At 40.5% G+C, this 23,492-nt stretch overlaps 1 protein-coding gene across 1 annotated transcript in view; it reads right to left on the minus strand.

Annotated features, from left to right (window-relative positions):
* Nucleotides 1–5,794: 5,794 nt before the first annotated feature.
* The window catches only part of SKOR2 (SKI family transcriptional corepressor 2), a 33,695-nt gene continuing 15,997 nt past the window's right edge, over nucleotides 5,795–23,492 (minus strand). Inside the window, exons 6-7 of the mRNA XM_033837953.2 lie at nucleotides 14,254–14,321; nucleotides 5,795–5,857 (exon numbers count right to left, since the gene is read on the minus strand). Coding sequence (XP_033693844.1) covers nucleotides 5,795–5,857; nucleotides 14,254–14,321 — 131 coding nt within the window. The remainder of the gene's footprint in view (nucleotides 5,858–14,253; nucleotides 14,322–23,492) is intronic.

Consider the following 23,492-nt stretch of genomic DNA (forward strand, 5'->3'; position numbering starts at 1 on the left):
CATTTTCAAAAATAATTTATTCAAATATTTTATGCCAAAATAATTCTAAAATGTATTAGTTTCTATTAGTTGCCCCCAAGCAAATGTGCATTTAACTACATGAACACAACCATTACTTCATAGTTTTTTTATTATAGACTTTTTTTATCCACATGAATGTTAAAGAAACTACAACAGAGTTAAATACCATTTTTGATAACATGATTATATTCTTAATTACACTCAATATTAAACTGTAAAATATTTCCAAAGGAATACAATCTTCATTCATATAGCAGGCAAAATACCAGAGAGGAAGGGGCCACGCATAAGTCTGTCCACTTTGCTGGGAAAAACAGGTTTGCATGGCTGATGCCATCCTAGCTGTCGAAACGTGATCCCCCCCTCCTAGGACAGGTCTTGTGTTGTCTTTTCACCAAGAATCGCTTCTTCAAACGTAAAAGACGGTCTCATAGAGCTGCTCTCTCCAAGTATGTAGCACAGAGATCCCCTGGGACCGTCCATGGATTTCCCACCCCACTTGGCTAACAGCACTCCCGCGCTCTGGGTTCGGTTGGCCTATAAAAACACAGACTCAAACTTTGGTTCCACCAAAAGATGCAACAAGCGTTGACTGCTCTGGTTGGTTCCCCCCTCCCCCAACTAATGAATGGCTGCTACAGTCTATTTTACATGGTTGTCCATGCTGCTTTGAGGTCACTTGTCCTTGGGTTCTCCCGAACCTGATTTTATATTTGATTCCCAAGCCCTTTCAATTTTCAGTCTCTGTGCAGGTCGGAAGTACTCAGGGGCAGTCTGTATCTTACAAGAGAACAAGAGTAAGTGGTTCTGTGCACCTGGGATAAGACAAAAAGCACAGAATGACAACCTCAGTGTGACACAATCAGATAATTTAAAAACATTTAAAGTAATATTTAGTATATCCTTCAGAGAAGACATTTTTAGCACAGTTTGAATAAAAATGTTTAAACAGTGACCATGAAAGCATCTTCCTTTTCCCATAAATTTGTCTGCTGCCTTACATGATGCATCTCTGCTGACAGCCAAACTAGAACTATTACATCAGAGCGTGCTGGTTGCTATGGCTTCTTTACAGTAAAGTCATTTTGCTGGGTTCCAGAAGCTCCAATTTGTTGTTGAGCAAACATTAAGACAGCCTGTGGTAAAAGGGGCAGACAGAAATTCACGCACTGGTGCCCTGCTGGCTTTGGCTGAATGGTCCAAGTTACATCCATTTCTCTCGTCCTGGGGTGTTAGGGCAGCTGTAGAGGTTTTGCGATTCAACATCAATGAAACCACTGGATTGGTTATTAACTGCATATTTATAACTGATAATGGAAGATGTGAATTAGGCCACGATTTCAGGTCACAAGTCAGGGGAGAGCAGAGGTAGTGTGGGCTGCAGAGCCAGGCGGCCTGGTTCAAATTCTGCCACTTGTAATAGCAGTGAGACCACACAACCTACTCATCTCCGCATTTCTGTTTGCTCAGCTGTAGAATGGTGAGAGTAGCAGTACTTCTCTCAATGGGTTGTTTTGAAGATTAAATAAGATAATTGACGTAAAGCCCTTAGAAGTGTGGCAGCACACTGTCATTCTCAGCGGAGATTCTTGAAAGAACCTGGTTCTCTTTTGTTTGAGGACAGAGGCTAGAAATGGACATGCCCCCCCCACCCCCATCTTTGATCGTTACAAAAGGAAGACACAGAATGTTCAATTACAATCCCTCCACACCCCTTTAAGACCTTTTTCTTGCTATTCTTTTCGTAGCAATTATCCCAGAAATAAAATAAAAATAACAAAATAAAAATAACAGGAGTTTACCAAATAGTTAGATATTGTTAGGATAGGGGAAAAAATGATACTTTCAAACTCTCCAGGAGGATGCTAAGTAGCAATTAGTGATGAAGAAAATGAAGACCTAAGGCAAAAAGTAGGTGGGTTACACCCTCAGGTGTTATATAGGGTTTTATATGAACAGATTTTAATAAAAGCAGCCCCTTTGTGAGAGAGAATCTGGCAGAAGACTGGCACGCAAGGGTGAGAGTCAAAATTTAGAGCTGGCAGAGACTTTGATGAGGTTTGGCCATCCACGGTTCATAGATAAGAGTAAGCCTCGAGGAGATTAAATGATATGACTTCAGATGACAAAGGGAAGTAGTGTCAGATTTAGAAGCCAGACTCCCAAAACCAGCCCGATGATCCTAGAAAGACAGAGAAGGGGCTTAGAGTCAAATAGACCTGTATTGAAGCCTGGCTTTGTCACTGTCGACCTAAGTGACCTCACTGATCCTCTGCATTCTCATGTATAAAATGGAGATAGTAATAGGATCAACCTTATAGACTTGTAAAGATCAAAAGAGAGAACGTGGCAGCCTAACCCAGTATCTGGCATGGGTAGTGCTCAATGAATGACGGTTATTATTATTTCCAGCTTGTTCAGCAGGTTTCTGTATGACTATGAATGAGCCATATCCTATGATTCACTTTCCACTTAAGTAAAATGATTGAGTTCTCTGTGAAAGACCTAAGTCTGTGAAAGACCTAAGTATTTCACAGGGGCGACGTTTGCATCATGTTAAAAGGAGCTTGGGGCAAAAAGAATGTAAAGTAATATTCAACTGGTGTTAATATCATGACATTTTTATTTGGGGTGCAGATTTCACACAGATTATCCTGGAGCGTCTGTGTAGGAACTGGGGCACGTTAATGAGCAAAGGTAAGAAGACCGTCAGGAGTAATTCCGGTGTTCAAAACAGTTCCAGATGAAAGGATAATACACATAGCATTTTGAAATATTTTTTCCAGTCACTTCCGTTGTACTCGTGAGCTCACGATAAAGCAAATATGCAGAGCAGTGCAACATCTAATCTACAAGGGCTTCTTTTAGAAGGTAGTTTGAAGATAAATAAAATAAACTACAGTTTACACAGCTGGTAGCTAAACAAATAGAATTCATTGCCCCAAAGGGGACTTCAACTAGGTTGAAGAAAGGGTTAGATAAATCCATGGATGACGGATCTTTAAGGAGTTCTTAAGGGAAAGTTAAGAGTTATTCAGTGTCATGCCTGAAGTTTGAGGTTGGTGTGGTTAAGAACAACAATTTGGCTCTTCTAACAGAATTGCACTGTTAGCCCCCTGGTATGGGTGGACTTTTATTTTGATTCGACATGGAATTTCTTGTGTCCTAACGTAGGGCAAAAATGATTTGTAGAGCAGTGATATGTGGCAATACTTCCTCAGCTTATTAAGTGGATTGCCTGTGGTTTTGAAAAGCTTCCTCCTCTTAACAGTCATATTGGAATTCACTGGGTGGCAAGAACACAGCACACTACCTTAAGGGTCACTCTTGCATAAGACATTAATGTATCAGTCCCTAATTTGGAAACCTGTGGTCACTCAGCAAGACAGAACTTGTTTCTCTCCCTTGGTGTAATGATTTTTATTTTGTCATCTCTCTTGGGGTAGTTCCTTGCAGGCTTGGCATGTTGAGAATCGAATACTGCCTCTAACAATATGGTTGTGATTCTCTGCTTGGCTGATTTAGCTCAGCATTTAAGTAACCACTAATCTTCTGAAAGCACCAGGGTCTACTTAGAGCAATCCCTGTTGTCTGCAAGGATGGAAACAAAATCAGCATGGAGGAAGCATTAGTTACTAAACACAAATCAATCTTTTTTTTTTTTTTTTCCCCACCTCACTGTACACCATGTCACCATCAAATGTTTGGTTTCTGGGCAGTAAGTCTTCATTTTGTAGGTGCAAGAGCAGCTCATGTCTGACAAGCAGAGAAGATGAGTCAGGGAAGTGGAAGGGTAGAAAGAGAGTTTATTGAAGTTCCTAAGTATGAATCAAACTACATTCTAATGGATGAATCACAAACGTGGAGTGAAAGAAGCCAGATACAAGAGAATGTTCTATAAAATGTCCTTTACTAAAGTTCAAAAACGGGTAAAACCAATCTTTTGTAACTGGGTAGGGGCACAAGGTAGCTATCTGGGTGCTAGAAACCTAAGCAAGTTCACTGAGCTCTGATGTGTTGACTCCAAGACTTGACGATTTATAGGCTTTGGAGAATGTGTGTTATATTTCAATAAGAAGGTTACTTAAAAAAACACATCCCAATATATACTTTTTGATTTGAAAGAAAAGTAGTTTGACATTTTCAAACTTTTATACATATGGGTTTGTCAGCGTTAACTTGGATGATTTTTGCTTTGATCACCTTGATATGCTGCGTTAAGATTTATTAGACTCTGAATGTTCTAAAACTATTCATTTCACACTGCTGGGAAAAATCTGGTCTACAATGATGAGAAAGAAATCACCAAAGTCAAGTTCAGACGTAAGAAAAATACTTGAAGATATAGAATGAAACCAAACTCACAGGTCCATTTGTGCATGACTTCATGGAGATGGAAACAGAATGACATTATCTGAGCATCCCAAAACAGAATGACTTACCATCTGAGCAACTCTGTTGCTAAACATCTGCTCACAGAAGACAGAAAGTCCCTATTTAAGGAGCAAGCAGGCACTGCTGTTAAAATCAGGAGCCCTAGAATCTCTTCCTGGCTTTGTAACAGAGACATAAAACATCACATCTCTCTTCACTGTACCTTGGTTCCCTGTGCGTAAAATTAAGGGAAAGCATATGAATGAGAGACTGTCTTGAAAAGAGTTTTGAGCTCCTAATGAAATGTGACATACATATAACTGTTTCAGAAAAATACTGAAGATTATCACCAATAAAGATAATGGCAAGAAGTAGAACTGTCATGTGCACATGGTAGAGGAGGCTTGTGATATGCAGAAAAGAGGCATGAAGGAAAGAAAAGGAACCATGAACCTGCATTGCACAGAGTATTTTTGGCCAGTCAATTCTATTGAATTGAAAATATGTTCCAGAGGGAAGGAGTGGGAAGAATCACTCTGATGGGAACAAATACAACTGATAAATGACCACAATCTTAGCTAGCCATGAGCACTTATAAATACCACCTCTGACAACTGAGTTTTTCCCTGATTTAGCAGTTCCAACTGCTAGGTCATCCTAATGTATTGTTAGAGAAACAACAATATCCTAGTTTTTGCATTCCTTCAATTCTAACAATTATTTATATCTTCTGCCATATCATCAAAAAGGTGCTTTTGAAATGTTTAGGTATATTCTGAATATAGTCATTGAATTTTTACTGTCTCCTTTTCCTTAGGAGTCCAGAATATTTGTCTTTTAAATTGCTGCCAGGTATGTGACATTGGATCTGGCTTCAGCTGTAGAGAAACAAGGATTGTTTTAGGGAAAGAATGAATGACTAATTCTGCAGCAGAAGTTCTCGAAGGTCTATGTCACACGCAGTTATTCACAGCACCATCTGTCAGTAATTCACTGAAAGTCGGGTTTCAGGAAGACATTTTGGAAGCAAAGGAGAGACAGAGAAGAAAAAACATAATAAGCATGGCTTCTGACACTCCGGTTTCCTTCAGAGGACCAGGAATCAGGGTGTCAGGAGGAACTGGAAAGAGTAGAAAACCTTAAAACAAAATGAAGATCACATCTACAAGACTGAACTTCCTTAGTTTTAGAAATTTTCCACAGAATTTATAAGATGCACTTAGCCATTTATTTAGGAAGCCCCATGCCTAGAATGAAGTTCAACAGTGTATCAGCTTAAACACAGGATGCAACATCATCAATGCCCTGGGCTATTTCAAGTACATCAGTAAAGAACACAGCTGAGCAATAACAATTCAGAGAGTTAAGGAAAATCTGTTTCCTCTCATGAGCTCACCTTTTAGCTCTTGCTGAGATGCGCACCTAGCTTTTCTTTCCTGATCAAGCTTGCTGCATAGGGAATCTGTAAGATAAAAACAAGCAAAACTATCCAGGTGAGCAAAATTTGGAGACATGTATAATGGAGACCCTTCATTGTGCCTAAATTTGAATGCTGGTGAAACTGCCCTGAGGACACAAGGTCTCCATCTGCCCGGCAGTATGGGGCTTCTGGGGTATAGCATGTCTAAGGCCTGTTAAAAAGCATATGAGGACAGGACAGGTGATCACACTAGGTTGTTGCTACAGCTAGTCTCTGAGGTTCCTATGTGACATTTCACTGCACTTAATAATTTGCACTTAATAATATGGTACTTATTTTTATTTATGTATGAAAATTAAGTTATACCGTATGTCCAAGGTCACAAAACAAGAATGTGACTACAAACTAGTTCAATGTAATTTTTCATTTAATTAGAGTGAGGAAATATGCTATCATCATAAATCACAAATAAGATTAACTAAACACAAACTATTACTCTGGGTAATTTCCCAATAACTACTAAGAAGCATCAGAAATAATTGCACTGAATGGAAAATATGACCCTTGAGAATTCTACCTGGATAAACTTGAAAAGTACTTTTCAATAGTGGGGTTTTGAATGAAAGTCTATCGCATTTGATATGCTACTTTTCATTAGAAAATTCAAATTGTTGAAACTGGACTACATGTATTATTTAGATTTGCCTCTCTACTAACCCTAGTCATGCTACTTACCTTCATCATTATAAGGCTAAATTCAGGACTCTAATGATATAAATCTGTTTTACATTTAAAGAAATATTCAGCCTTCTAGAATGTAACATGAACTATGGCTGATATTATATAAAAGCAGTGAAGGAAAGAAAATTATAGTCATTCAGGTAGGTAATATTTTGAATACTGTTATATACATTCCCCATATCCCCAGCATATTTATGTTTTGCTCTCCTGATCTACCAGTCCATAAACATGAACCTTTATTAATGGGAAGGAACTACAAATCTATAGTGATGCTTGTGGCTAAGACTAGCTGGACCATTTTACCATAATAACTGGTTAGCTGAATCAAACAAGTCTTTTTTTTTTAAATTAATTAATTTATTTTTGGCTGCATTGGGTCTTCATTGCTGCGCACAGGCTTTCTCTAGTTGTGGCGAGTGGGGGCTACTCTTTGTTGCAGTGCGCGGGCTTCTCATTGCGGTGGCTTCTCTTGTTGCAGAGCACAGGCTCTAGGCGCGTGGGCTTCGGTAATTGTGGCACGCGGGCTCAGTAGTTGTAGCTCACAGGCTCTAGAGCGCAGGTTCAGTAGTTGTGGTGCACGGGCTTAGTTGCTCCGCGGCATGTGGGATCTTCCTGGCCCAGGGCTCGCACCCGTATCCCCTGTATTGGCAGGTGGATTCTTAACTACTGTGCCACCAGGGAAGCCCTCAAACAGTCTTTTTAATGAAAAAAAGAGAGAAGACTAAAATAACCACCTCACTATCTTGATACACAGCCACAACATGGATATATATGATAGAGACATATCTGATAAAGGCCATAATAGCAGCATCGAAATTAATGGTTCATATAGGACCATAAATAGTTGTGTCCTAATCTCATACTTAGGACGAGAGCTGAGATTAGCTAGATAACTATGACAAGAAGAGTTACACAGGGACCTACTCTAGTTACCTCTTCTTTCCACTCTGGGTTATGCTACACCTGCTATTAACCGAGACATACTTGAATCCTGATTTTCCATTATGGTGTATGAAACAATATGCCAAAACACATGGATCACCTCTTTCTTTAGATGCATGATGTCAGAGAGCTTTGAATGGAATTCTATTATTTAGGATAACAAGTAGAAATGATGTAAACCTTGGGGTATAAGGATTACCTAATAAAATGTATTTGTGTCACTCTCGCATTTAGAAAGCCTTCTCAACATCAAGATTAGATGCCACGAAGATTTAGTAAGTGTCTGTTCTGTGCCAGGCACTGCACGAGGTAAGTTAATATCACCATGCGCCATCTCATCAAAGCCAGTAAACTACTCATCCTAACCCAAAGAAAACTGCCTGAAGGGCACTGCTTTCAGATCTAAGTCTGAATGCCTTTTTCTTTTTTTCAGAAACAACAATGTAGCGTTTCATTAAGATGGGAAGCTGATAAGGAAATTTAAGGAAAGGACTCAGGAAAAAAAGGACATTTCCAAATAAGCACATTTGATCCCCAAATCTCCAGACTGAAATTTAAATCTGTGTGAAGAATTATTAATCTCAGGTTGTGAGCTGAGAGTCATTAATTCCAAGTCTTAAGTCATGAATGTTTAATAAAGAATATATTAGCATATGGCCCGACTGTTCATGGAAACTATCCTATTTCATTGATTCTAAGATGCAGTTTTTTCCCTCACATTTTAACACTTCTGAAGTTGGATGTACTATAATTGATGGTATCTGAGAATAATAGTTGGAAACTTCTTTTCTTATGATACATCAAGTAATGGGCACTTTTATGATCGATGGTGCTTCAGGTTCTATACTCCCCAACTGGGGGAGCTCAGGATCTTAGAGGCTCCATTAAAGATAATTAGGCCATGTAAATCTCCTGTAATAGAACTTATAAAAGCTTTCTTTTCATTCTGACTAGCTTGGAAATCACCAAGATTGGCATGGACAAACCCCCTCAAAGTTGCTATATAACTTCTAAATCACCTAGTCGGCTCTAGTCTATCAAAAGTATTGAGATTTTACCAAAAAAGATAATTTCCTAGATTGTGCCAAGAGAGTTAGCCTGAGCTCAGACATTAAGGTGGGTCAACATCTCAAAAGGAGAAAGACGAGAAAAAGGATATATAATTAAGAAACGAGTCATTGCATTGTCAAGATGCAAGGCAATAGATCAATAATTGGAAAAGGACCCACTGTAGTCAAAGTCTGTCTCCTGGAGAATCTTAAGGCAGCTTCCAAGGAAGTTCAGACTTACATCAAGTCCTCTGCTTGTTACATATTTAGTCATAAAATCAAAATCTTCTAGGGGCCCAGGGATCTTTTTCTAAAAATAAAGTGCTCTACCTTTTAAAAATATGTAAAACATATTTTTAAAAACTCCCTGTGTTCAGACGGTAGAAATCTGGGCAAGTTCCCATCCTAATGAATACTGGAGATCCTCCAAGAAAAGACCACACTGAAGAGCTGTACCCTTGCCCAAGGGGGAGCACTCCTCCAGAAACGATAAAGACCTGTCACCGCTCCTTTCCCGGCAAGGAAGCACAGTGCTCACACCATCAGAAAGTTGTAAACTGACTTTTTACAAGTCCACGGTGAACGAAACATTAGTACTAAATCTATTGGTTGAACATTAATTTTAATTGAGGCTTTAATGAGGAACTTTGAGACTGGTTCCCTCTGGCTGCGTGTGACTGCAGTGTTCTGGAAGAACAGCAGAGGGCACTTCAAGACTAGCATATTTTAAAAGCACTTTTTCTCAATCTACGTGCCCCTTGGTAGCGATCCAGCAAGTTCAAAGTATGTGAATCTGGGTCTAGCCATTTATCATGCGTTTTCTGTTGCAGCTTCACAGTGTCCTTCAAGAACTATGACTAATGTCTTCAACAACTATGTCTTCAACTATGACATGCCTTCAACAAACCTACGGTAGTAGCTTATACATACATGTACTTGCTTTAAAAAATTGTTGCCAAATTAGCAATAAAAAATTGAAAAAAGGTTATCAAGGCATCACAGTAGTCTCGGCTCATGTTGTAAACTACATTATATTCCAGTCCTTGGAAAAACTTTAATCAAAAGGCTGTACACGTTATAGATGTAGAAAACAAACTTACGGTTACCAGGGGATAAGGGGGGAGGGATAAATTGGGAGATTGGAATTGATATATACACACTACTATATATAAAATAGATAACTAATAAGGACCTACTATATAGCACAGGGAACTCTACTCAATATTCTGTAATGGTCTATATGGGAAAAGAATCTAAAAAAGAGTGGATATATGTATATGTATAACTGACTCACTTTGCTGTACACTTGAAACTAACACAATATCGTAAATCAACTATACTCTAATAAAAATCTTTTAAGAATGGTTATACACTTAGTAAAATGCCTTCACTTTCTTCTTTAAAATTTTTTTAAAAATTGGGATATAATTTACATATAACATTGTAATGGTTTCTTCACCTTCTTCTCAATCCTAAGGGGTGATGGTTTTGTTTTAAAAATTGAACTTTTTTCCTAGAACCAGAGCTCACTTGTGAATGAGAAATCTTTTGCTCTTTATTATACTAAACACTAACACCTTCATGAACGTGCTAAATTCTAAAACCTTTGTATTTGGTTCATATTGAGAGGAACATATTTCTTCGCTTGTATAAGTAAATCTGGTTTGGTAATAACAACATTTTAAGCACTTGAAAACCCAGAGCAGAGGTGGGGGACCATAACACAAACTGTGATAAAGACTGTAAAACTCTCATTTTAAACTGTTTGTAAAAAAAATATTAGCTTGTGGCCCATGTATATGTGTTAAATAAACTGCATATGCTTTAAATCTCACATTAGATAAATGCACATTTATTTATAAACACACAAAGAGAGTCAATCATTTGAGTCTATAGTCATCACAACTTTGCATTTAACAAACTGTAAAAGGAAGCAATGGTGTAGAAATTAGTCAGCGGAGAATCTAAAAATGCAGGAACCAAAGAAATTCATAAGTTTTCTTTCTATGGCAATGATACCCAAGATGCTTTCGATATCATCTTGAATAAGAACACTGTGCAACAGCATAGGATAAATGCATTGTGGATCTATGGGAATTGTTACAAAATATGATGGTTTTAATATATTTGAATTCTCCATGACTGCAGAGTGGGTTTTTATTTCATCTAAAGGAAAAGATGCCTATTCTGTAAGCAAATGACTATTCTGTAATACATGCTTTGTAAACTTTAAATATAAAATAATTTAAACATAAAAGAATAAAATAATTTTTGGTGAATTGTTCTCAAGGAGCAAAGCATGTAACTATATTTACTGATGAATTAGAGCATTCAACTAAAAATATTGAGAAAGTCAATAATTGTGATACCTAGCAACTTCTTGATAATATTTAGGTATAATTTTCTAAAGACATTTTTCTCCAGTTACTTTAGCAAATATAACAAGCTGAATAAGGGACAGGATAAGTTTCTGTTCAAGTAAACTTGAGTTTGCTGCCTCAGTTCTAAAGCAGATGGTATAGTGTGAACACAGGTCCTTCCCGCACAAATATATCTCTAGCCACCAGGGCTCAAATAGTTCCACTAATAGAGGTACTACTTTGAGAAGGGGCATGCCATTAAATTGATTACTTGTATTGGCACAGCATTTTATGTTTACATGTGCATTTCATGTTTATTAAACACTTGTGCCTTATCATAACCCTATCAGGGTACTAGGTTGGACCTTATAACAGGTCCCTTTGGTCTAGAAACTGATAAAATGAACTATACAGGATGAATCTTGAACTCAAGTTTGCAGACCTTAAAGCTTGTATCTGTTAGTCACAAGGACAGTGCTGTAATACATAAGGTCCCAGTAATTCACTACTATGCCTTCTTTTAGTAGTTTTGGTAGTAGTTCCCCAGCACACAAAAAAAATTTGAGGAAATCAGGACCAAGCCAGGACAATTTGGAAAGGAATTAAGAGGATTGCTACATGACAGTATCAGCGTTGGGTCAGGGGGCAACCATGGGTGGTGGTTAATTCAACAAATGTCTACTGATCCCTATTTGATGTTAGACACCATGCTAGGTGTTGAAGGTAGCACGAAGACCCGGGCATCTAAGGATAGGGGACACAAAAGAAGGGGAAGAAGCGGAAGGGACAAATCATGTGTATTTCACCAATTTTCATGTTGGTAGTCTGGATGTACTTTTGTGGATTTCAGGAATTATATTGTACCTACAAGGCTGGGGGAAAACATTCCACCTCCTCCCAAAGAATTTAATTTGCAACCAGGAAAATTTACTATCTAGAGGAATATGAATTAATAACACTTGTCTAGATAAATAAATACATAATGATAAAATATTTTGCAATACAATGTAATCAAGATATTTTGTAATACCAATTTGTATCTTCCATGTACCAAATATCTCAAAAGACAAAAGATATTTTTTCTTTTATTAATACTGCCTGCTTATTACATGGATGCAATATCATCTCCTCTTTTACTAAAGAAGCCAAATGTCAAAGAAAATTAAGACATTAAAATTACATAACTGGCCTTAAATAACTGGCACTGAAATAATTATTTAGTTTCCTTTCCTAACGCCCCTTTTGCTACGCTCATCACCACCCAGCAGTCACACACTTGTGGTTGCATGTGTGGTAGTTTTTGTTTTAAGAGTCTGAAAATGATATCCTATGTAAAATAAGTAAGGTCTTAAAATTTTATATCCTTCTATCTCTGATCCTATCTTTACATTCTTCCTTTGGACAAATAAAACAATACGTAAATTCACAGCAAGTAATGAGCAGCTCTTATTATCTAGGTATCAAAAGCTGAGAAGAGTAGATACTTTTTTTTTTAACCCCTGTGGGGGATTAGTTTTCAATTGATTAAGAAAATCCTTCTGTTCCCCAGTGAAGTTAGGTGCAAATAAAACTAACACAAGCAAAACCAAAACAAGAAGAAAGATCCTGTTTAAGAGGGTCTTATGTTGAGGTGGTTTTCAGAACTGAGAGTTGTTGACCAGCACTTGAGATCCAGGAAAACCTCAGAAGGAGGGTTAAAGTTAGAAGCAGAGCCCCTAGAATGGGGGAAAACATCATGAAATACAAGGCTGCTTTCAAAATGACTCTCAGCAATCTCCATTAACGCAAGCATGATTTCTCCCATGCAGAAAGGAAACATCAATAACCATCTTCCCTAAATAATCCTGACAGAAAGCTAGATGCCTGGCTCTCTAGACAAGACAGGCGGGTCTGCATAGATACATGCTTTGTGGTATAAGGATAACGTGGACAAGCTCAGAAACACCAAGCAACCCAAATTATAATAATCATGCTGTGAAGAACACTAAGGATCAATGTATGTCTTTACCCAGGTGATTAAAAATATCTTATAGGGGCTTCCCTGGTGGCGCAGTGGTTGAGAGTCTGCCTGCCGATGCAGGGGACACAGGTTCGTGCCCCGGTCCAGGAGGATCCCACTTGCCGCAGAGCGGCTAGGCCCGTGAGCCATGGCCGCTGAGTCTGTGCATCCGGAGCCTGTGCTCCGCAACGGGAGAGGCCACAACAGTGAGAGGCCCGCGTACCGCAAAAAAAAAAAAAAAAAAATCTTATAAATGGACTTCTCTTGTGGCGCAGTGGTTAAGAATCCGCCTGCCAATGCAGGGGACACGAGTTTGAGCCCTGGTCAGGGAAGATCCCACATGCCGCGGAGCAACTAAGCCTGTGCACCACAACTACTGAGCCTGCTCTCTAGAGCCCGTGCATCACAACTACTGAGCCCGTGTGCCACAACTACTGAAGCCCGTGCGCCTAGAGCCCATGCTCCCCAACAAAGAGAAGCCACTGCAAGGAGAAGCCTGGCACCACAACAAAGAGTAACCCTCGCTCGCCGCAACTAGAGAAAGCCCGTGCACAGCAACGAAGACCCGACGCAGCCGCAAATAAATAAATAAATAAATAATCTTACAAAAACTAAGCAGAAATTATTTCCCCATTGTACTCATGAAAATGAGGAAGCTTGGGAGACTGCTTTCAAAGCACTAATAAATAATACCAGATGTATCTGCATGGGGACAAAGGGTGAGGAATTCAGGGAAAAGGAAAAAAAACCTCAAAAAACGAAAAACATAAAACCTCACAACATTTATTTATCAGACATTTTCCTGTTTCCCTGTTTCTGTATAAATAGATCTTTGTCAGTGTCCACTTTCAGACATGATTAGGATAGAGTAACACACTTCATTTGGAAATAATTCGTTTCTTTTCATCGTCGTTCAAGTGAATTTAATTGATTAATTGTATTTATACTAAGTTCTATTGACAGCAGAGGGCCTGCTCAGGTCTGGGTGGCGGAAGGAGGGGGAAGACAAAGACAATGGCTGTTCCCTGAGCTTCTGGTGCAGCCCAGCGCTGTGTTCGGAAGTCTGCACAGTGGAAGACAATGCAGGTACCTCTGGTTCACCCTCAGAGACAATGTACACATCTGTCTATTAACACATGGTAGGTAGTTACATTTAGAGGAAATGTACTGACACATCTGTGTATCCTGCATCTAAGTAAATCTCTTGGCAATTAGCATCTAAACCAGCGGAGAGTGAAGTGGACCAAAGGATTTCAAGGCAAAAACACAAACAGTTTCATACATATTGGGTGGTTTGAAAACAAACCCATCACCTTGCATTTATTTTTAAGTAGAAATGCATCTTACAATTTGTAACTGTTGCACCATTTCTTCTCGGTAGGCTAGTTCCCTTTTCATTTGATCCTGAAAATTATCTGGTAGGAGTGAGAAACAGAGAAATAAATTAATTAAAGTGCAAAATCTACTATTGGTATATTTAGTAAAAATATTACTGACAGTCCCATAGAACTGCCCCCCCCCCGCCCTTTGGTATTTTTAAAAGTAAACACTATAGTTGTTTGAAGAGATGTTTTCTTCAAGAATGTGATTTAATCAGAATAGACGGTAAATCCTGAGAGGCAAAGGTCTATCTCTTATATTTCACAATATCGCATAGCCCATCTAGTATAATTCCTTGCACATGATAACAACTCGGGAATGTCGAGGGCAAGCATGTTCTCTAGTCTTTGAACACTTGAGCCAGTCACAGTACTGAGAGCTTCCACTGTCTTCAGAAGTCTAGTGCTAGTGACGGGGTGAAGTTCAGACAAAGCCCATCATAGGAAACGTGGACCCTTGTGCACGCGAACCCTTGGGTGATAAGACGTAGGTCTGTTAGATGTGCCTGCCTGGCTTCACTGCAGCTCATCTCACGTCTAAGAGAGTGAGTGATAAATGAATTCTGACTGGACTCTCCCAACCTGCAAACTCTCCCACCTGGTAGCAGCCTTATCTTACGTCCTCCTTGGGCCTATGTGGTTCTACAGACCTTGCCTCAATCTGAGAAGGAAGGAACTTTAAGACATATTGTGCAAAATATCTTTGCCATTCTACATATTGATCATTTTTATTGTATTTCCAGAAAGGAATGACTTCTTAATGTGCATCTTGTTCTTTCATCTTCTCCACTGATCTTTTTTAAAGTGTGGACTTGGCTAACTTCAGCTTTTTCTGCTTTAAATGAGAAATTAACATGATTTCATATGAATCTGTGGTGGATGGTCAGGGCAGTGGCTTGAAGAAACCAGAAACTCTGTCATCATCTCTTCTCTTCCTTTCATCTCTACAGCCAACTGGTGTGTGAGTCCTGTATATTCTACCTCCATCCTCTCCTCTCTTTGCCATTGTTACCTCCCAAATGCAGACACCTCTTCCCTGAAAAGTTTCCCAACTGACAATCTGGCCTCCAAATCCCTTTCATTCTCCTGCTTAAAACTCCGTGAGGGATTCCCATCACTTTCAAGGTAATAAACCCTTTACCACTCATGAGATTCTGGATACTCAGAAACTAAAAACATTGTTCTTTTTATTTTTTAATTTTTATTTATTTATTTTTTTGCTGTATGTGGGCCTCTCACTGTTGTGGCCTCTCCCGTTGCGGAGCATAGGCTCCAGACATGCAGGCTCAGCGGCCATGGCTCACGGGCCCAGCCGCTCCGCAGAATGTGGGATCTTCCCGGACCGGGGCTCGAACCCGTATCCCCTGCATCGGCAGGCGGACTCTCAACCACCGCGCCACCAGGGAAGCCCTATTTTTTTGATCTATCTTTCTACACTATTTTGAATTCCTTCCCCAACCTCAAGCATGTATTTTTAATTAATTAATTTTAAAAGACCTTTTTAAAAGAGCAGCTTTAGGTTCACAACAAAATTAAGAAGGTACAGAGAGTTCCCATATACACTCTGTGCCTCCCCCCACGCACACAGCCTCCCCCATTATCAACATCACTCACCAGGATTTGTTTCCACGGATAAACCTACATTGACACCTCATTATCGCCCAAAGTCCATAGTTTACCTTAGGATTCACTCTTAGTGTTGGACATTCTATGGGTTTGGACAAATATATAATAACATATGTCTATCATCACAATATCATACAGAGTATTTTCACTTCCCTGAAATCCTCTGGGCTCTGCTGATTCATTCCTCCCCTCCACTCCACCCCTAGCAGTCATTGATATTTTTACTGCCTCCATAGTTTTGCCTTTTATAATATACATATTTTTAAGAAGACCCATTTCCTACTCTCACCTCAGAATTTGATGTGAAAGTTACTGTAATAGAGGTAAGCCTGTGGTGCTATGCAAGGGTCAAGGAAGGAGCCCTCGGGTTCCCTTGGAGGATTAAGCAGGAGGAAAAGCTTGAGGAGGTGTGATCAGGTTCTTTGCTAAGATGTGGAGGCGGGAGTAGGGAACAGCAGGTGGTTCAGCTGGTTGCAGCAAAGGGGGTAGAAAAAGCTCCTTCCACCACATCACCCACCAAACCACTCTCCAGTCCACACATGCATTGCACTCCCAGCCACTCTGTGTTTGCCACTGCTGTGGCCTGGCCCTTACAGCACACATCTCCCTTTTCTTTCAAGTCCAGCTCAAACGTTCTGTCTTCTGAAATGTTCTCTCCAATTCTCCTGCCCTCTCCTGCCAGAATTATCCACATTTCTCTTGTACTCCTCCAGCACTCTGTACAGACCTCTGTTAATGCATCCATAATCCGTACTATGATTAGTGGTTATACATCTGTCTCTCAGTGAAACAGTGAAGACAGGAAGATAAGTTTTAGACACTTTAAAAATTTCCAAAGCCCACCACAGGGCCTGGCACACAGCAGGGGCTCGTTAATGAATGAGGAATGAATAGAAGAATGAAGTACCCACCAGAAGGTCTGGATTCTGCCTTGGACAGTAATTACCCCCCTCTGGAGGCTCAGACCCTCATCTGAACAAACAAGGGAACGATGGAACGATGGAATGTGGAACGATGCGCTCTGTAAGGTCCTTTCTTGCTCTACTGCTTTAAGATTTGATGACAAGGTAAACTGATTTGGTTGGGCTCCACACACCCAGTTCTGTCTTTCCTGTGTTGGAAAATGGGGAGCGGGTAATTTTGACTTATTACTGATGAAAATTAGAAGGCAGGTACTGTATGAGGGGCTGCCACACACCTGCCACCTCAGGATGCTCTGGAGGTGGGTCAAAGCCCATAGGCTGGGTACCAGGCAACAGGAGTCAGTGCTCCGCAAACTGCCCTGGTTCCAGTGCCCTTGGCCCTGTACCTGGCCAGAATACCTTCAGAAGATCAGTGTGTTTTCCAGACACCAGAGCTCATCCCAAGCAGGTCTCCCTCTGTGAAGGAGAGATCTGCCCTCTGAACCTCAGCAGCTTCCTCTCGGGCTCCGCAGTGCCTCTGATCAGGGTGAGGCTGAGGTGGGTGGGAGATGAAGGGCTGCCTGAAGCTGGCTGTGGCACCTCCCTGGCAGCCCAGGAGAGCCTGATGTTGGAGAAGGAAATAGCTAAGGGTAATTTGGAGCGGAGTGATGATAACTAGTCCTTACTTAATTCATGCTCGTTGCTCTGTGATGGCTCACAGTACAATTCTTTAAGTTAAAGTGAAAAAAAAAATGAAGCTGTTAAAGTGCCGGAAAAATGGTGAATGTTTTTATAAGATTGGAGTGAGGAAGGGCATCAAAGACAAAAAGCAAACAGGAAAGGCTTACAGATTTGATTAGATAAAAAGTTAAAACTTTGGTATGACAATAAACACAAAACACCATAGTCAACATTTCAAAATGGACAGAAACAAAAGAATATTTACAACATGACGAAGAATTAATATTTTAGTATATAAAGAGCTCACATAAACCAGGAGAAAATGAACATGTCAAAAGAAATACGGGGAGAGGATACGTGGGCATCCACAAAACACACAAATGGATGACAGACATGTACAAAGTGTTCAATATCCCTAGCAATGAGAGAAAAGGATATAATACAAGGAACCACTTTTTCCATTTAAGTTAGCAAAGATCTAAAGAAAAGATGATACGTGGTGTTCCAAGGATGGAAGTATAAATTAGTACAAGCTTTCTGGAAAGCAACATAAAATTATGTATCAAGAGCTTTGAAAAGTTCATACGCTAACAGAAATTCTTTTAGGAGTTTATCCTAGGGAGATGATCATGGATTTGTACAAAGATTCAGTAACAACGATGCCTAAAACTTGGATAAACTTTAATGTCCAATGTAAGAGTGCATTTATAGACTGCTAGGTAGTCTTGAAAAGAAGCTCATGTTAAGTGAAAAAAAGGAGGGTAAAAACTGGTGTGTGTAATATTTCATTTTGTTTAAAAAATGGTTTAATATGCACTAGAAAGGCTGAAACTCCAAAATGTTAACATTGGTTTCCTCTACGTGACAGGATTATGGGTGATTTTTATTTTCTTTCCTTTATATTTCTGTATATTTAAACTTTTCTACAGCAAGCATGTGTATAACTTTAGAGATATAAAGATTGTTAATTGGCGAGAGAAAAAACAAACTAAAAGTTTTGCTATGTTCTAAGGTTGATGAAGACACAATTTAAGTGGAGATGAAAACATCATTAAGCTGTTTACTCTAATGAGAATCACTTGAAACCCAGCTATTTTTGGAAGATGACAGCATAGAAGGAGGTGGCAGAGAAAAGCACTGAAGGCTGTGCTCTGCAAACGTGGACAGTTTGAAAAGCCAAAGAGTTTTTCAAACAGCAACAAAAAGTATCCAGCCTACATACCTGGCACTAGAAATTAGAAGAAAACTCAGATGGTAGATCTAGTTCCCCTGGTAGAGCCTACTCATCGAGCAATAGGCTTTGGGGCTTATTTCATTTACATGGTCTTTATTTTGTTATCACTGCTTTTAAACAATGACAGAGACTTTTGATCTGTACCATGTTTTAGAATCCCCATCCCTGCTTCTCCAGAGGATGCTACAACAAAGAGAGAAGAAGGAAGGACGGAAACCACTGAACATAGAATGAATCTAGTAACAGCCACAGGTGAAAGATGGGACAACCATATTCAGGTAGATGAAATGTAGTTTGTTTTTAATAAGAAGTAACCTTAAAAGTAACTTGGAAAAGAATTTTTTTATAAAAATCTAAGACGATGACATGATCAAAATCTACCAGTTAAGTTGTTCACAAAACCCCAGCCATTAGTAGGTCTTCCCTGTTGTAAACCACTGGCCTTTCCACTTGGTTCTCTCAAATGCCATGAATTTGTCATCATACCTGCAAATCCAAGGACTCAACTCATGAGTCCTTGCTAATCTCCTTTATCAGTGATCCAATCTCATCTTCATTGTCAGTTTTAATCTCTTCGAATATGACTCCAATATTTATATCAACCATTGATTGAGAGTACGTCATGTTCCCACAATTTGCTGCATGGGCAGCAACAGAAGACTCCTGAAATTATTTACAACACTGTCGGGTAGAGGGTGAAACAATCAGAGAGGAGTGAACACAAAACACCCATGGAACTAGAAATAAACACAGGAGGACTTCAGCACAGAGTGCAAACTGCAAGAGTGGGAAGGCTTCCTGGAGGTGGCAGAGCTTGAGCTGTGTCCCAAATGATGGGGAGTACCTAGACAAGGGAGGCATTTGGACTAGAGAAACGCAGGATGCAGAGGTGGAAAGTGAGGGGCGAGGGCGGTCCGCAGGGTAAGTGGAACTGAGTAGGGGGAGAAGTGGTAATAAGCCTGGGTGGGCCGATTATGGAGGATTGTAAAAGCCAGTCAGGAGTTAGATGAGACGCGATACGGTCAGCAATAGGGAATCACTACAGTGAGTGGAAGACGTGGTGCCAAAGGTAGATTTTTAGGAAGGCAGGGCTAATAGCAGTGAGCAGAAAGGGCTGGAGTGGGGAAGGGAAGTGAGGACCCAGGGCACCCCGCGGCAGCGACACAGGAGAGGGAGAGGGTGAGGGCCTTCTCCATTCGTGGTCTCATCCAGCAACCCTTTGGCAGGTCCCAGTCAGGCCTAAGCTCTGAAGTTATACTGATGGCCAGTGGCAAGAGAGTAAAATGAATGAAAAATGACAGCAAAGGCCTGAATACTGTAATAAAGGAAGGTGCAGGGTGTTGGAGGAGCCGGGAGGAAGGAGAACTTCACTAGGGAAGGCAGACACAATGTGATGGCTGAAATGACTTCTGGATTTGCAGCCGCAAAAATGATCAGACCAGGGCTTCCCTGGTGGCGCAGTGGTTGAGAGTCCGCCTGCCGATGCAGGGGACACGGGTTCGTGCCCCGGTCCGGGAGGATCCCACATGCCGCGGAGCAGTTGGGCCTGTGAGCCATGGCCACTGGGCCTGCGCGTCCGGAGCCTGTGCTCCGCAACGGGAGAGGCCACAATAGTGAGAGGCCCGCATACCGCAAAAAAAAACCAAAAACAGAAACAAAAAAGATGATCAGACCAGTCCTTAGTGGGAGAGCTCGGAATGGTGGCATCTTGGGGGCAGGGTCTCCAACCGTTTACTCCTGTCCAATTAAACATGACTGTCATTGCAGGATGTGGGGCCAGCTGTCCTACTGTCACCTCAGTGACCTTGATAAAGGTGGAGCTCCTCGTCATCCATTTCCTCCAAACTCTTACTTCTACCCAGTCTAGATTACATTTCTCCCACCTTCCCTCAGGATCCCCTCCTGAGCTCTCTTCTCATGTTCTACCCAGGTGGTCAACTAAACGGATTGTCTCATATCAAAGTAAGTTTCACTGCCTGTTTCAGCCTCTGTAACTACAGCCCAGGAAAGCTCTAGAAGTTCTGATTTCTAATATCAGTTGGTTTACAATAAAGCCCCTGCAGGAATGTACATATTACCCTTGAAATGGTAACAGTAGCAGCAACGCACATTACCATGGATCAGTCACTAGTCACCATGCGAAACACTTTATACATTTAATCCTCTCTGCAACGCCACGAGATGGGTAGTAGTATTGTTCTACGGTTGAAAAGGGGGTTAGGTAACTTGCCTAAGGTTACTCAGTGGGGGAGTCAGCGTCCAAACCTGGAGACCCCGCTACTAGCCACCAGGCTCTCTGCTGCCTCCACCTGAAGGGTAAATGTCTGCTTGCTCTGCGGTGTCCTCTCCTTTCCTCCTCCCTGCATTTCCCCATCAGAGTCTTGCAGCTCTGGAAACCTCTGTACAGCAAGTGGAGAGACTCGCTTGTGCTTCCTCCTCCTCCCAACCTCTGCCTACAGAGTACAGAGGCCTGCTTTCTCCCCTCCGCCTCTTCCACTTTCCCCCCTCCCCCACCTCCTCCTTCCTCTCATCTTTATCCTCACTATTCTGTGCCACAGGTCATCCCTCACTCCCAAAGCACAACAAGAGAAGCTCAGAAGTTTGGACCCATTCTAGACATGCTTTTCGAGAGCTTGATGCTAAGTTTCCTCTTCCTCCCCCTGCTTCGTCATGACCGTCACCATCACTGCTGATGTCATCGAGCACTTATCCTGTGCTAGGGATGTGCTCAGACCTTCACGTGGATCCTCGCATGTGGTCCTCATCTTCCTGTGGGACAGGAATTATCCGGCCCACTTTACAGTTTCCAAGGTCCTACAGCCATGAGGTAGCAGAGCCACAAAGTATCTCAGGGTATTTTGAGCCTGGCTTCCTAACTGTCACAGGTGATAGCTTAGCTTAGGTCCCCAGTGCTCTAAGTGAACCGGGTTTGAAGTGTTGTGACTGTGAGTCCACCTCCTAGTAAAAAGCTCTTGCTGGGATTCCTCTCTGCTTCCTTCTGATGGCGGCTTTACAAAGTTGCGTCCTCCCTTTCCCCTTTCCATCTGAGCGAATCTAAATCTGTCTGCCAGCCTCGCGGCCTCTCACATTTAGTTAACAAGCAGGTAATGTGCATTTGCTATTTTCACTGGTGTGAAATTAACTGCCCCTTGGTGCTGTGTCCAAACCACGCATTATTCAAACTTGGGCACCACTTCCTTGGTCAGTGGAGTACACTGTAGATAAAAATGGGCAAAACTTTTCTGTTGTTATTTAATTGAAGTGTTTCACATACGCGGCAATCACAGAGGATTCATTTTAATTCACACCAGGAGGATGAGTGATGGGTCTGAATGGAACCTGGACAGTTGTACTACAACATCCTAACTTTTTAAAAAACAGAAACACGTACATGTTGTATGGTAGAGTAATTAGTAAGAAAATGTATAAATTACTTAACTCCTTAAAATGATGATTAGCTTTTATTAACAGGATAAGTTATGGCTACACGGGTTTCACATGGAGTTAGGTGGATACTTTGGGGATTCAGTGGGATTTGGACTCACTCTACTGGATCTGCAAACTCAATAATTAGATAAACATCAGCTTAGAAGGGACACAAATCACTCAGTGTCTGCTCATTGCTGCAAGGAACTGTGCAGTCTTTTTTAAGATGGGGTTTTAGAAATGAGAGAATCCTGGATCCCTTGGAAGCACCTGTTTTTCAAGGTTTCAAAGATATTTTTAATATGTTTCTCTTTTTCTTGAAGCTACAAATGTAATGATGATCCCAACATACTATCAAAAGCTACTGGCCATTCTCCTCCCTTCCATCTTATTCTAAGCCTCAGCAAGCATTCTCCAAATTCAAAATACTGAAGCATCGTGAGCTCCAAACTTCCCTTGCGGATACTGACAGATCACAAACTTGACCGACCCTATCGCTCCTTGGGGCCAGAACTCTCTTCCGTCATGAGTCCTCTTCATTCTTATCCCTGCTAAGCAGTCTGGTGGAACTCAGTTTGACATGTTACCAGGAACCCAGTACTATTCAAAAATGCTACCCGAGAGGGCATGTCTTTCAGTTTGTGCTGATGATTACATTTGAGAAGCTCTGGCGAGTGCAGACCTTTGTGCTCATACTATTAAAATTGTCACAATTACTGAAAAATCTTTTTCTGGATGTTTGCCTATGGCTCTACCACAGGAATTACCAACATGAGTTTTGTGATGCCTGGATTAAAAAACAAAGGGCACTGACATTCTAAAAAAGTGTGCCTGAAAAAAATTAATATTAAATGTATATAATTCAAAATATGACTAAACGAGACTCCAAAAAGCTTGAAAAACACTACTGTGGTGTATTTGTCCAAATGTGATTCAGAACACGACAGGTGAATTTTAGAAATCTGGACACCTATCATAGGTCTTTCTGAAATTCTAGGACCCTGGGAGTAGAGACAATAGTTTTTATGCCACAGTTTCTCTTGCCACCAAATTTGGAATGAAATTTTATTACTAAATATGTATGGAGAATACCCAACTACTAAAATTGTACTGATTTTAATTAATAAAATATGTGTACATTGAATTGTTAAATTTTAAATCTTCATGTCTCGAGCACCAGGCAGATCTCTAGAACTATCTGAGAATAAGAATTAACTGTTCTTTTGTTTTTCCTACCTTAGAGAAAAAAATACCTGAGTAATTCTTTTGTTTTAAAAAATATTAATATTTCTGACTATTTAAATATATCTACATATTTAATGGTATATTTGCATACAT

This window comes from Tursiops truncatus, chromosome 13 (genome assembly GCF_011762595.2).
Source record: "Tursiops truncatus isolate mTurTru1 chromosome 13, mTurTru1.mat.Y, whole genome shotgun sequence".
Lineage (NCBI taxonomy): Eukaryota > Metazoa > Chordata > Mammalia > Artiodactyla > Delphinidae > Tursiops > Tursiops truncatus.